We start from the raw sequence: 13331 nt of genomic DNA on the forward strand, positions 1-13331 counted from the left end.
TGCGCAGCGTGCCTACCTGTGCTCTTCTAAGTGCCCTCGTGTCTGGCTGTTCAAAACTGGCAGCCAGGTGATTTGCCTCAACCTCCCACCCCCCCATAAACATCTCCCCTTACTCTCACAGGTATTATGGAGCATACAGCAAGCAGTAATAACAATGGGAATATTGGTTGTGCTGAGGTCTAACCTAGTCAGCAAACAGTGCCAGCGAGCTTTTAAATGTCCAAAGGCACTTGCTCAGCCTATAGTTGAACTGCTCCTGACTACTGTCCAGGCTGCCTGTGTATAGCTTCATGAGCCATAGGAGCAAGGAGCAGGCTAGGTCTCCAGGATAACTATGGGCATTTCAACATCCCCAATGGTAATTTTCTGGTCTGGGAAGTAAGTCCCTTCTTGCAGCTGCTCAAACAGCCCGGGGTTCCTAAAGATGCGAGTGTCATGTACCTTTCCTGGCCATCCCACGCTGATGTTGGTGAAATGGCCCTTATGATCCACCAGTGCTTGCAGCACCATTGAGAAGTACCCCTTGCGGTTTAAGTACCGGTTGGCAAGGTGGTCTGGTGCCAAGATGAGGATATGCGTTCCATCTATTGCCCCACCACAGTTAGAGAAACTCATTGCAGCAAAACCATCCAGTATGACCTGCACCTTTCCCAGAGTCACTACCCTTGATAGCAGAATGTCAGTGATTGCATTGGCTACTTGAATCACAGCAGTCCCCACAGTAGATTTGCCCACTCCAAATTGATGCCCGACTGACCGGTAGCAGTCAGGCATTGCAAGCTTCCACAGTTCTATCACCACTCGCTTCTCAACTGTCAGGGCAGCTCTCATCTTGGTATTCCTGTGCTTCCTGGCAGGGGAAAGCAACTCACAGAGTTCCAGGAATGTAGCCTTACGCATGCGAAAGTTTCGCAGCCACTGGGAATCATCCCATACCTGCAACACTATGCAGTCCCATCAGTTTGTGCTTGTTTGCCGGGCCCAGAATCGGCATTCCACTGTATTAACCAGCCCCACTGCCGCCATGATGTCCCAATTGCCACAGCCTGTGCTTTCAGGAATGTCTGTGTCCATGTCCTCATCACAATCATCCTCATGCTGCTGTCTCTTAGCCAGGTTCTGCACATACTGCAGTATAATGCGTGAGGTGTTTACAACAGCAGGCCCCATGCTTGCCGTGCTATGGCGTCTGCACGGGTAACCCAGGCAAAAAGGCGCAAAATGATTGTCTGCAGTTGCTTTCACGGAAGGAGGGAGGGAGGGAGGGGAGAGTGACGACATGTACCCAAAACCACCTGCGACAATGTTTTTGCCTCCTCAGGCATTGGGACCTTAACCCATAATTCCACTGGGCAGCGGAGACTGTGGGATAGCTTCCCACAGTGCACCGCTCCTCCGTGAGTCGATGCTTGCCACGGTAGTGAGGGTGCACTCCGCCAACTTAATGCGCTTAGTGGGGACATAGAAATCGATTTTTATACAGTCGATTGTGTAAAAATCAACTTCTATAAAATTGACCTAATTTTGTAGCGTAGACATACCCGCAGTGGCTATTGCCAGCTCTGGGGTGGGGATAGATATCAGGGACAGTTGCGGAGATGAAGAGTCAAGGTACACACTATTTCCTGGTTTTCAAAGGTACGATGTGGGTAGACTAGACATTCTGGGAGGACATAAGACACTGCTGGGAAGCTTCAACTGTATGTTAAAGTTTTGGGGCAATTAATATGGTTTAGATCAACCAGAAGTTACTGACTTGATGCAGGAATCACATGCAGAAATCCTATTGCCTCTGTTATGCACGTCGGAATAAATTACCAATCTATTAATCCTTCCCTGTTTCCAAGGTCAGTCTATGGGATCCATGAAAGAGAATGTTCTCTTCCCCATCCTCAATTATATATGCAGGAACAGGAGCACTGCTGATTTTACAGCCATGGATGAGTGACTCACCCTGCTGAAAAAGTGCACTGCCCCCTCAGCTGGGGAACGAGAGGCAAGGGCCTCTCTGACACCCTATCCCCACCGCAAATCCCCCAAGGTATTAGGAAGTCTCTCTCCATTTCTTGCACTGGATGGAAAACAAATTCCAGTTGGGTCCCTTACCCCATCTCTGCCAATAGGAGGTGGTCCTCTCCACTACCATTGGCTGCTTTGGGATTTCAGGCATCTGCATCAAACTTCCCCCAACATAGTGAGACAACACCTCAGGAGGGAAAGTTTATATAGATATGTGCACAGATCTACCTTTTATTGGTTTTTTTAATATATATGTAGATTATATATATATATATTTCTTTAAACAATCCCCCACAAAAACCATCCATCCCCACCCAGCAAAACAAAGAACAAAATCAAGATGGCAGCTACACTCTGGAGCAAAATTGTTCCAGGATCCCACAGAGCCAAAATGGCTGCTGAGCACCAGTACAAGTTCCTTCCAGGCTTCCATGATATTCTGGTGCTAAAGTGACTGAAACGGAGTTAGTCCTATGGCTCTTTAAATTTACCTGTCAAAGGACAGGGCAAGAGAGACGTGGAACAGAAGAGCTGAGGTGGTAAGAGATGGCAACAGAGGAACGGGAGAGATTGCTAGGGGATGGAGGAGAGAGGGAACAGAGCAGATGGGAAAGAACGAACGTGCAGAAGAACTAGTTGGACAGACAGATGCTGGGGATGAGTAGAGAAATGTCATACTCAGGACACCTGCTTTTTAACCCTGCTTTCTCCCTCTCACCCTCCCAGGAGTTCAGAGATCCAGCTAGTTTGATTTAGACCAGATCTTTGCGCTGCCCCGGAGCCTGCAGAGAAAGAAACAAAGTCTCAGAATGGAGCAAGAGGCCCATGGACTCACCCCCACATCCTCGCCCAAGGCACATGAGAAGAAGTGGCTGTGATTCTCAGATGGGGATGGATGCTACCACAAAGGAGGTGTATTGCCTCAAATCGAGGATCTCAGAGATTCACTCCGGATGATTGGGGTGCAGGGCTCCGCTGGCACTAAGCCTGCCATAGTATGTGTGTGAAGGAAGAGTTATTGCCCTGAAACAAAGGCCCCAGAGACTCCCCCCCGAATACACATGGAGAGGGGTCATGCTCAGCTGCGGCTGCTCCTCACCCTTTGGCTTTAGAAGCTTTCTTGCTGGTCTGGCGCTGGTTGGTGCCAGGAGCTGGCTCCCTGAGCTCTGTCAGATGCTGCTCTGGATCCTGAGATGTGGCTGCTGCAGCTGCTGCTGTCGTCACTTTAATTGTCTTCTTCAGATTTGCCACCTGCCAGGGTTGGAAAGCAAGAACAAAGGACATTCTCAAGGAAAAGCCATGTTAAACTAGAGTTAAGTTTGCAATATATGTCAACAAATAAAGAGAAATATCATAGCAGCCTTTGAGAGCTCTGTAGTATGGGGTAGTGTCTCGCTGCACAATGACCCTCCTCATGCATGAGCTTCCAGAGGGTCCTGATGAAGAGTAAGGCTATGTTTTAGTCACGAGTATTTTCAGTAAAAGTCACGGACAGGTTACAGGCAGTAAACAAAAATTAATGGCCCGTGACCCGTCCATAACTTTTACTATATACCCCAGAATAAAACTTTTTTTGGAGGGTGGGGGGGGGGGAGGGAGGACTGGGGGTGCCCAGGGGTGCTGTGGGAGGGAGGCAGCGAGCGGCCCAGGACCCCTGCTGGGAGTGCAGGCAGGCGGCCCGGGACCACCACTGGGGGGCACAGACAGGTGGCCTCCACCCAGAGCACTGGCTTCGCAACTTTCATTGGCTGGGAACCGTGGCCAATGGGAGCTGTGGGGGCAGTGACTGCAAGCGGAGGCAGCACGCAGAGCTGACTGGCCACGCCTCCGCCTAGCAGCTGAGCAAAGGGGATGTCGCCGCTTCCAGGAAGCCCCACAGGTAAGTGCCACCGAGAGCCTGCCTCACCCCAGCCCATGCCCCAACCCCCTGCCTCCTCCCACACCCAAACTATGCCGCTGCTTGGGTGGGGTGAGGAGTGGAGGGGGAAGGGTGCGGTGGCCTGAGACTGCCCCAGCAGTGGCCGGCGTGACTGGCACAGGGGCTGCCTGAGCTGCCCCAGCTGCCCCTGAGCCAGGCACACTGCCCACTGCAGAAGTGACGGAGGTCACAAAAAGTCACAGAATCCATGACTTCCATGACAAATTTGCAGCCTTAATGAAGAGGTATGGACTATAAGGCCTGGCTCAAGTATGAACTATAAGGCCTTTCATCTGTAGGGCACTGATTCCAATCCAGACCCAGATCAGGGGAACTGGCTGTTCTGCATCAGCACACTCACCTCACTCTCTATCTGCTGCTTTAGGCCCAGCTGTTGTTCTTTATGTTGGTTGGCTCGGCTAACCTGCTCCTCAATCCCCGACAGGACAACCTCACAGCCTAGGCACCTGCAGAGGAGAGACAAAGCTGAGCAGGCTGGACAGTTCCACACAAAGGCACTGCAGTGGGGAAACAGGAGATGGCACAGGTACTCTGCCTACATACAGCTACACTTGAGAACATCAACAAGTGTTTAGGAGGAGATGAATGCATCTGATAAGGAAGGGCATAGGAGCAGTAAGCCCCCAGTAAGGAAAATGAGGGAGGAAGGCAGGCTGCAGTGGGAATGATGGCAGGGCTAGGAGGGTTAAATCACTGAAGGGATGTTGGGAGCTCAGGGTTAGAGGGCAGATTTAGCCCAGTGAATTTCAAAGTAAGCTGGGGGGAACCCCTTGTCACCAAAAGGAACTTTGAGAAGGTTACAGTCCCCCTGCGCTCTTCCAGCAGCACACAGGAGAACCTGGAAGATTCTCCCCCATATCTGGGGATGTCTCCTCACTACCTGCAGAAATCAGGGGATTTTGTGGGCTGCCTGAAGCTGGAGTTGTCGCATTCCTGCGGCATGTGGGCATTAGGGGTGTTGCAGTGACTTCAGGGGTTTGAAATCTCTTCACCACTCCTGCAACACTGGGGGTGTGAGCATCTCATCTGTAGCACGTGTGTGTGTGTGTGTGGAGGAGGAGTTAGGAGATGTTTCCTCATCACTCCTTCAGTGTGTCAGGGTGTGCGCCTTCTCACCACTCTGCCAGTATGCAGAGGGCTTAGGAGAAGCTCATCACTACTCTTATAGTCGGGGGTGGAGGAGTGTACAGAGGGCTGGCCTTGGGGGCTTCCTCCTCACCACTCCTGCAATGTGCGGGTGATGGTGCTTAGCTCCTCCCTGCGGATGTCTCGCCCGATACTGTAATCAACCTCAAGACGCTGATTACGCTGGTCCAGGCTCCCACGCAGCACATCTGCATACACGGCCTCAATCACTAGGTCCTCCAGCTGCCGCACATTCTTCAGCTGCAACTGTTCCAGCAGCACTGCATAGGGGATGCACTGTGGGGAAAGCACAGGTAGTTAGTATGGGGTGATCCCAAGAAGAAGGGGAGTGGGGGAACGAAGCCATTACCTTGATCTTGGCAGCCAGAGTGACCACTGACAGGTGCCTCAGCTTGTTCTTCTGAGCCTCGCTCAATGGAGGGAGGTTCCCAGCTTCAGCTGCTCTCAGGGAAAAGAGCATGATGTTAGAGCTGGAGATGTCTTATCTCACCCTGGCCCAGGGTCCTTTGCCCCACATCCATTTCTCAAAGCTTCTAATGTACCCTTTTCTCGGCAAGGCATCTCCTAAAGCTCACACACCCCTCAGCATGGAGGAAGTGTTCCTGAGCTCCTTCAACTTCTCCTTACTCCTCTGGTGATCCCTAAATAATCCCCTCTCCTCCACAAGGTTCACACCCCTAACCACTGGCAGATGGTTATCATAACACCCCCCCCCACCCACACACACCCCCCTCACCACAGCCAGGAAGCCAAATGGAAGGATTGAACTCTCGGAATCTCTGCCCAGAACTCAACCCTGTATTATTATTTGTATTCCAGTAGTATCCAGAACCCCAAACAAGATCAGGCTCCCATTGTGCTAGCCACTATACACATACATAGTAAGAGACAGTTCCTGTCACAATGAACTTCCAGTCTAGATAGACAAGATAAACAAAGAGTAGGAAGGGACACAACACAGGAAGAGTGACTTGCCTGAGGTCACACAGCAAGTCCAGTAGCAGAGCCTAGAATAGAATCCCAATCTTCAGAGTTCTAGGTCAATGCCCTATCCACCAGCCCATGGTGCCTGCAGGACCCCTTCTGCCCTCTGAGATTTCTGTGGCTCTTTGAGCTCCCTCCAATTTGTCACTGTCTTTCTGGGATTGAAGGGTCCAGTACTGAGGAGTATCCTAGGTGGGGTCTCTCCAGAGATGTAGAGAAAGAAAAACTATTCCCTCCCTGCTCTGGAATGTAAGACCTCTGCATCCCCAAAATTGCCCTGACCTGTTTTGTGTTTCTAGTCCATCTGAAGCCCCTGTGCCATTTGCTCCCCCTTTTCCCCTTAGTCTCTGTCCACCTTTAGGGTTGCCAGGTGTCAGTTTTAAAACCAGACCACCCGGTCGAAATGGGACCCTGACAGCTCCAGTCAAAAAGTCCGGTTGGCGGCGTTGGCAGGCTCCCGGGAAGCGGCCAGCATGTCCCTCTGGCTCATAGGGGAGGGGTGGCCATGGGGACTCTGTGCGCTGCCTCAGCCCTGAGCACGGGCTCCGCAGCTCCCACTGGCTGGGAACCATTTCTAAAGGAGCTGTGGGGGCAGCACCTACGGGCGGGGGCAGCGCGCAGAGCCCCCTGGCCGCCCCTCCCCCGGGAGCCAGAGTGACATGTCACCGCTTGCTAGAAGCCACCTGAGGCTACACCCCACACCCCCTCCCGCACCCCAACGCCCTGCCCTAGCCCATAGCCCACTCCTATAACCCAAGCCCCTCAGCCCCAGCCGAGAGCCCCCTCCTGCATCCCAAACCCCTGAGCCAGCCCAGTGAAAATGAGCAAATGTGGGGGGAGAGCAAGTGACAGAGGTGGGGGATGGAATGAAGGGGGTAGGTCCTCAAAGAAGGAGCAGAACAGGGGTGTAAAGTTTTCTGCAATTAGAAAGTTGGCAATCCTATCCACCTTTCCTGCTTCTTAGGAGACAACTGCAGGTGTTGGCCCACATCCCGGAGCACTAGGCTATGGGGACTGTAAGAGAATGACGCACGTACATAAATAATCAGCAAATGTCCCGTATGCGAAGAGGGTGAGCAGACGGAAGACGGAGGAGAACTCATTCTCAGCCAGCTGCAGGGGATAAAAAGCACTCAATACGAACAGCAAGAAACTTTGCACACCACAACCTAACCCCTATCCCCAGTTCCAGGGCACATCTAACACAAATCCCATTTCCCTGCTTTTTTCCACCCAACAGGCCCGCAAGTGTTTTTCAATCTAGGTAACAGTGACTGATTCAGCTACCCACCAAAATGCAGTTGCACCGGGGTGGAATGGCAGATGCTTAACAAGCTACACAGCCCTAAGCACAGCATTTAGGGAAACTGTAAACAAACCCTACTAAAGCGGCAGGAGCAGATTTCGGGAAGCAGCCAGGGATACTGGAACTATTTGCATAGTGGGGGTGCTGAGAGCCAAACCCTATATAGGATGGAAACCACTTCCAGCCAGGGGTTCGGCAGCTGCCCCAGCACCAATGGAAGCAGGCTGAGCTACGGTTTCCCGGGATAACACCAGGGATTCTGACCAACCAGCGTTGTACTGGGCTGAAAAGAAGCGACCTTGCCCAGCTCCGCCAGCGCCACCGAGCCCTGGGGGCCCTCCTCCCGCAAGGCAGCGCACCCTGCCCGCGCCAGCCCCTGCGGCACAACCCCCGCAGAGCCCCCGGGGCCGGCGCTCACCTCTCGGACGTTGGGCAGATCCAGCAGCTCCCCGAAGACGTAGATGCCGGGCGCCTCCAGCACCTGGTGGATGAGGCTGACCAGGGCCGCCCCGCGAGCCGACCGGGCCAGCAACAGGAGCTGCTCCTGGCTCTGCCCCGTCACTTTCACCTCGGCTGCCATGCCACCCGCCGAGCGCGGCCCGGCCCGGCCCCACCACGCGCTGCGGGGACAAGCGGGGCGGGGGAGGAGAAAGGGCCGGGGCAGGGCCTTAGAGCGGGGCGGGAGGGCTCTGGGCAGAGCAGACGCTGCGGGGCCGCCCCCACGCGCCCGCCCCCGGGCGGCAGAGAGGCGCGTGAGCACCGCCCAGTCAGGCTCCTACCTGCCGGCGGGGAGCTCAGGGCCTCCCGCACCTAGCGCTGTTTTTCCTCCTCTATGGTACTCCGCCTCCCAAGAGAAGCCACATCCGGGTTTCTGACGTCATAGAGTCCCAGACCACGCCCACAACACCTTTCTCTTCTCCCCCCCGCCCTCCTTCATTGGTCCTGTCCACGGAGGCAGAGGAGGAGTTGCGTTCCCTCTCTGGTCCCGCCTCCGCCGCTCTGCCATTGGTCGAGTGTCTGCGGCTGGTTGAGTGACACTGGTGCTGTACCGCCGCTGCGGGATGTGCCCCAGCCCGCGGAGGCAGCGCGAGGAGATTCGCAAAGCCAGTGTAATGAATCCCCATTCACCAAAACTCCTCTCCCGAACAACAGAGACAGACATCAACCCACCCCCAGAGTAGGAAATAGAACTCAGGCGTCCTGACGCCTAGTCATGGAGTCATAAAGGTTAGGGCCAGAAGGGCCCACCAGATCATCTTCTGTATATCACAGGCCACCAACACCACCGAGCACCTGCAGACTAAACTAAACAACCAAAATATTACAGCCCACAAGAGAGTAGACTATTTTTGCCACAGGCAGAGCATAGGAGGGAGTGGGACCAAGGTGCACCAGTGCCCGATTGCCCTGCAATGTCAGGGAAATGATTAAGTGACATATACCCAGAAAATTCTGGCAAGTGACCTGCACACACATGCTGCAGAGGAAGGCAATAACAAAAAAACCCAAGGTCACTGCCAATCTGACCTGGGGGAAAATTCCTTCCTGTGTAAGGCTGAGGCCTTTTCCTGCAGCCATATTAGGAGAGCAGTAGCCATGAGCCAAGAAGCAGAAAGTCACATCCTCACATTCCATTTAAATTACATTAAAACAATGTAATATCAGGCTGTTAAGAAGACAATCCTGTCCTAATAGCACCCACCATCAACAGATAAAGAAACAGATCTTAAGATGGTTAAGGAAAACTTTGTTTGATAGCATTCTGTGGCAAGAAATCACTTATCAACAGTGGTGGTTGCAAAATCCCTACTTCTTTATTGTTTTGTCTGTATGGCCTCTGTCTGGTTCTTTGATTGTTTCTGTCTATTACATAACTAATTTTGCTAGGTATAAATGAACTATGGTGGTGGGATATGATTGGTTAAAGAATTGTTTTACAATATGTTAGGATTGGTTAGAAAATTGTTTAGTAATATTTTAGTAAAATGATTGGTTAAGGTATAGCTAAGCAGGACTCAAGTTTCACTATATAAACTGAGGTCCAAAAGGAAGTTCTTTGGAACCAACTCCAGGACACAGTCCCAAGATCAGAGCTGCCAGACCTCAACACCCTGCCAATCACACCGTGCAGAAGCTGGAGTCCCCGGATGATCTGATCCTGACTGGCCAGCAGGAAAAGTTCATCTGCCTTATTGGGAGTGGTGAGCATTGCATGCTTAGTGTGTGTTCTGCTTTGGTGACTGTTAATAAATAGAGGTTAAGGATATTACTGTGTAAGGCTCTTTCACTGGTAAAAGACCTCGTATACCCGTGGAGCCCTAAGTCCATAGGGAATCAGTGTTATACCCTGAACCCATGGAGGGGTAGAGCCTGGAGCCCACAGAGGTGACTTATACCTGGAGCCCTAGGAACTGGGAAAAGGTTAGGGTGACTAAATTAACTGGGTTATGCCAGGAGGCCATGGAAGGGTAAAGGTGGGTGCCCTAGCCTAGAGTGTGTGTAACAGATCATTTTGTGCGGGTAACACCTGACCCCAAAATATGATGATCAGTTAGACCCTGAGCATGTGAGGAAGAACCAGGCAGTCAAGCACTTGAGAGAGAAAATGCTTGGTACCACCTCAAAGCCCTGACCCCCTGTCCAATGTCCCTTCTTAGCCATGGCTATCCCTGATGTTTTGGAAGAAGGAGATTAAAAAAATCCCTCCCAGAAAACATGGGAGGAGGGGGAATCTCTTCCTTAACCTGCCAGCGGCCAGCTAAAATCCTGAAGCAGGAGTTTTAGGGCGATAAGAGATAAACCAGAAGTGAGCCCTAGGGCTAATGAGACTCATCCCCTCCCCTCCCCCCCCATCACAAGCAACCCCATCACATTCTTAGGGTATGTCTACACTACGAGAGTAGTTCGATTTCACTTAAATCAAATATGTGGAATCGATATTGCAAAGTCGAACGTGTGTGTCCACACTAAGGACAGTAATTCGACTTTGTGAGTCCACACTAACGGGGAAAGCGTCGACATTGGAAGCGGTGCACTGTGGGCAGCTATCCCACAGTTCCCGCAGTCCCATTGGAATTCTGGGTCGAGCCGCCAATGCCTGATGGGTAAAAAAATGTGTCGAGGGTGCTTTTGGGTAACTGTCGTCATCCGTCCGTCACTACCGCCCTCCCTCCCTCCCTGAAATCGCCGGCGGGAAATCAGTTCGCGCACTTTTCTGGTCAGTGACAGCGCGGACGCCACAGCACTGCGAGCATGGAGCCCGCTGCGACCATCGCTGCAGTTGTGTCCGTTGTCAACGCCTCGCAGCTTATCATCCACCTTTCCCAGAGGCAGATGCAGATAAATCGGGCGAGGAGGCTACGGCACCGCGGTGAGGGCCTGAAGTCTGAGAGTAGCACAGGCCTGTCAGAAAGCACGGGACCCAGCGCCGAGGACATCACGGTGACAATGGGTCATGTGGATGTTGTGGAACGGCGATTCTGGGCCCGGGAAACAAGCACGGACTGGTGGGACCGCATAGTGCTGCAGGTCTGGGATGAATCCCAGCGGCTGCGAAACTTTCGCATGCGGAAGGGGACTTTCCTGGAACTTTGTGAGTTGCTGTCCCCTGCCCTGAAGCGCAATGACACCCGGATGCGAGCAGCCCTGACTGTCCAGAAGCGAGTGGCCATAGCCCTCTGGAAGCTTGCAACGCCAGACAGCTACCGGTCAGTCGCGAACCACTTTGGCGTGGGCAAATCTACCGTGGGGGTTGTTGTGATGCAAGTAGCCAACGCAATCGTTGAGGTACTGCTCTCAAAGGTAGTGACCCTGGGAAACGCGCAGGCCATCATAGATGGCTTCGTCGCGATGGGATTCCCAAACTGCGGTGGGGCAATAGATGGAACTCACATCCCTATCCTGGGACCGGACCACCAGGCCAGCCAGTACATTAACAGAAAGGGCTACTTTTCAATGGTGCTGCAAGCACTGGTGGACCATCGGGGACGTTTTACAAACATCAACGTCGGATGGCCGGGCAAGGTTCATGACGCTCGCGTTTTCAGGAACTCTGGTCTGTTTAGACGGCTGCAGGAAGGTATTTACTTCCCGGACCACAAAATAACTCTTGGGGATGTGGAGATGCCTACAGTGATCCTCGGGGACCCAGCCTACCCGCTAATGCCCTGGCTCATGAAGCCCTATACTGGCGCCCTGGACACTGAAAAAGAACTCTTCAACTACCGGCTGAGCAAGTGCAGAATGGTGGTGGAGTGTGCTTTTGGCCGTCTCAAGGGGAGATGGAGAAGCTTACTGACTCGCTGTGATTTCAGCGAAACCAATATCCCCATTGTTATAGCAGCTTGCTGTGTGCTCCACAATCTCTGTGAGAGCAAGGGGGAGACCTTTATGGCGGGGTGGGAGGTTGAGGCAAATAGCCTGGCTTCTGATTACACCCAGCCAGACAGCCGGGCGATTAGAAGAGCCCAGCGGGACGCGCTGTGCTTCCGGGAGGCTCTGAAAGCTAGGTTCCTGAGTGAGCAGGGTAACCTGTGACTTTTAAGTTTGTGTACAGAGAAGCTGAACCTGACCCCGTTTCTTTACCCAGTTAATGTTGACTATCCTCTCCAGTTACATACCCCCTTCACTCCCTTCCAACACACGTTTAAAAATAAAATGACTTCTATTTTGTTAATGGACACCGTTTTCTTTATTACTGTTTTCGCGGGAATGTTTTAAACCTGGGACGCAGACTGTGGTGGGGAGCGGGTGTAGTGTACTGATGCAAATGACGCTTCAAAACTGCAGGAATGACAGGCTCCGCAGTGGTGGACTGGTTGTTTCAACGGAGCCTGCCATCCCTCCTGATCGGGACTGCGTGTATGTGGGGGCTATGTGACTTTGTGGCAGGGGGAGGAGGGTTACAGATCCCCTGCTGCGTGGCTCTGTGATCCAGGATAAGGACCGCTGCATAAGATCTGTAACTGCCCTCCCCCGCCACAAAGTCACAGATCAACCCCCCCCTCCCCCCACAGAACATGAAAACCACCTCCCAGACTGACCAGGGTAACTAGTCACTGCACTGTGTATGTGCCCTGCTGCTGGATCTGCCCCCGCCTCTGTACCCTGCTAAAGGTGACTGTCCTGTCCAATTACCAACCCCCTTCCCCTCCTTCAGACAGACTCTCCTCCAAAAGAACATGATGGAAACAGTAATTAACAGAAACGTATATTTTATTATCAACTACACATGAAACTGCGGGGTGAAACTTGGACGGGGGCTTGTGTGAGGCGGGAAGGAAAGGACTTGTCAAATTTTGGGGAATGAGAGCCTTCTAGTAGTAGAGCAGTCTGCAGGGGTGGAGTGAGAGGTTTCACGGACTCTGCCGCCCCTCCTTCTTTGGACTTTGGGTGAGGGGGGTATGGGACTTGGTGGCGGGGGAGGGCGGTTACAGATAGACTGCAGCGGGGCTCTGTCCTCCTGCCTCCATTCCTGCAGAACATCCACAAGGCGCCGGAGCGTGTCCGTTTGCTCCCTCATTAGTCCAAGCAGCGTTTGAGTCGCCTGCTGGTCTTCCTGCCGCCACCTCTCCTCACGTTCCATGTGTGACCGGTGCATTTGGGACAAGTTCTCCCTCCACTGGGTCTGCTGTGCTGCCTGGGCTCGGGAGCAGCCCATTAGTTCCGAGAACATGTCCTCCCGCGTCCTCTTCTTCCTCCGCCTAATCTGCGCTAGCCTCTGGGAGTGTGATGCCAGGCTGGGGTGGGAGACAGTCGCAGATGTGGCTGTGGGAATGGGAAAAAGAGAGTGAATTCCTCAGAAAGATAAATGTAGTTGTGAACAAAGAACATAGTCTTTCTCTGTGAACAAGACCATGCACAGCACCTATCACATGCGCACTCTGGACACGGTCGAATTTTCGGCCCTCGCATTCAGTGCCTGGGGTCTTGCACTGC

At 52.8% G+C, this 13331-nt stretch overlaps 1 protein-coding gene across 1 annotated transcript; it reads right to left on the reverse strand.

The window, feature by feature from the left end:
* Positions 1 to 2567: 2567 nt before the first annotated feature.
* Positions 2568 to 8262, reverse strand: COPS7A (COP9 signalosome subunit 7A). Its single transcript, XM_024210993.3, has 8 exons — positions 8174 to 8262; positions 7813 to 8014; positions 7126 to 7201; positions 5454 to 5542; positions 5178 to 5380; positions 4299 to 4404; positions 3119 to 3270; positions 2568 to 2801 (listed from the first exon to the last, which is right to left on the reverse strand). Exons 2-8 carry the CDS (start codon positions 7972 to 7974, stop codon positions 2762 to 2764), a joined length of 828 nt encoding a protein of 275 aa, XP_024066761.1. The 5' UTR covers positions 7975 to 8014; positions 8174 to 8262; the 3' UTR covers positions 2568 to 2761.
* Between the last annotated feature and the right edge of the window lie 5069 nt (positions 8263 to 13331).

The sequence above is a fragment of the Terrapene carolina genome, unplaced genomic scaffold (assembly GCF_002925995.2).
Source record: "Terrapene carolina triunguis isolate 2854851 unplaced genomic scaffold, T_m_triunguis-2.0 Scaffold740, whole genome shotgun sequence".
NCBI classification, from domain to species: Eukaryota; Metazoa; Chordata; order Testudines; family Emydidae; genus Terrapene; species Terrapene triunguis.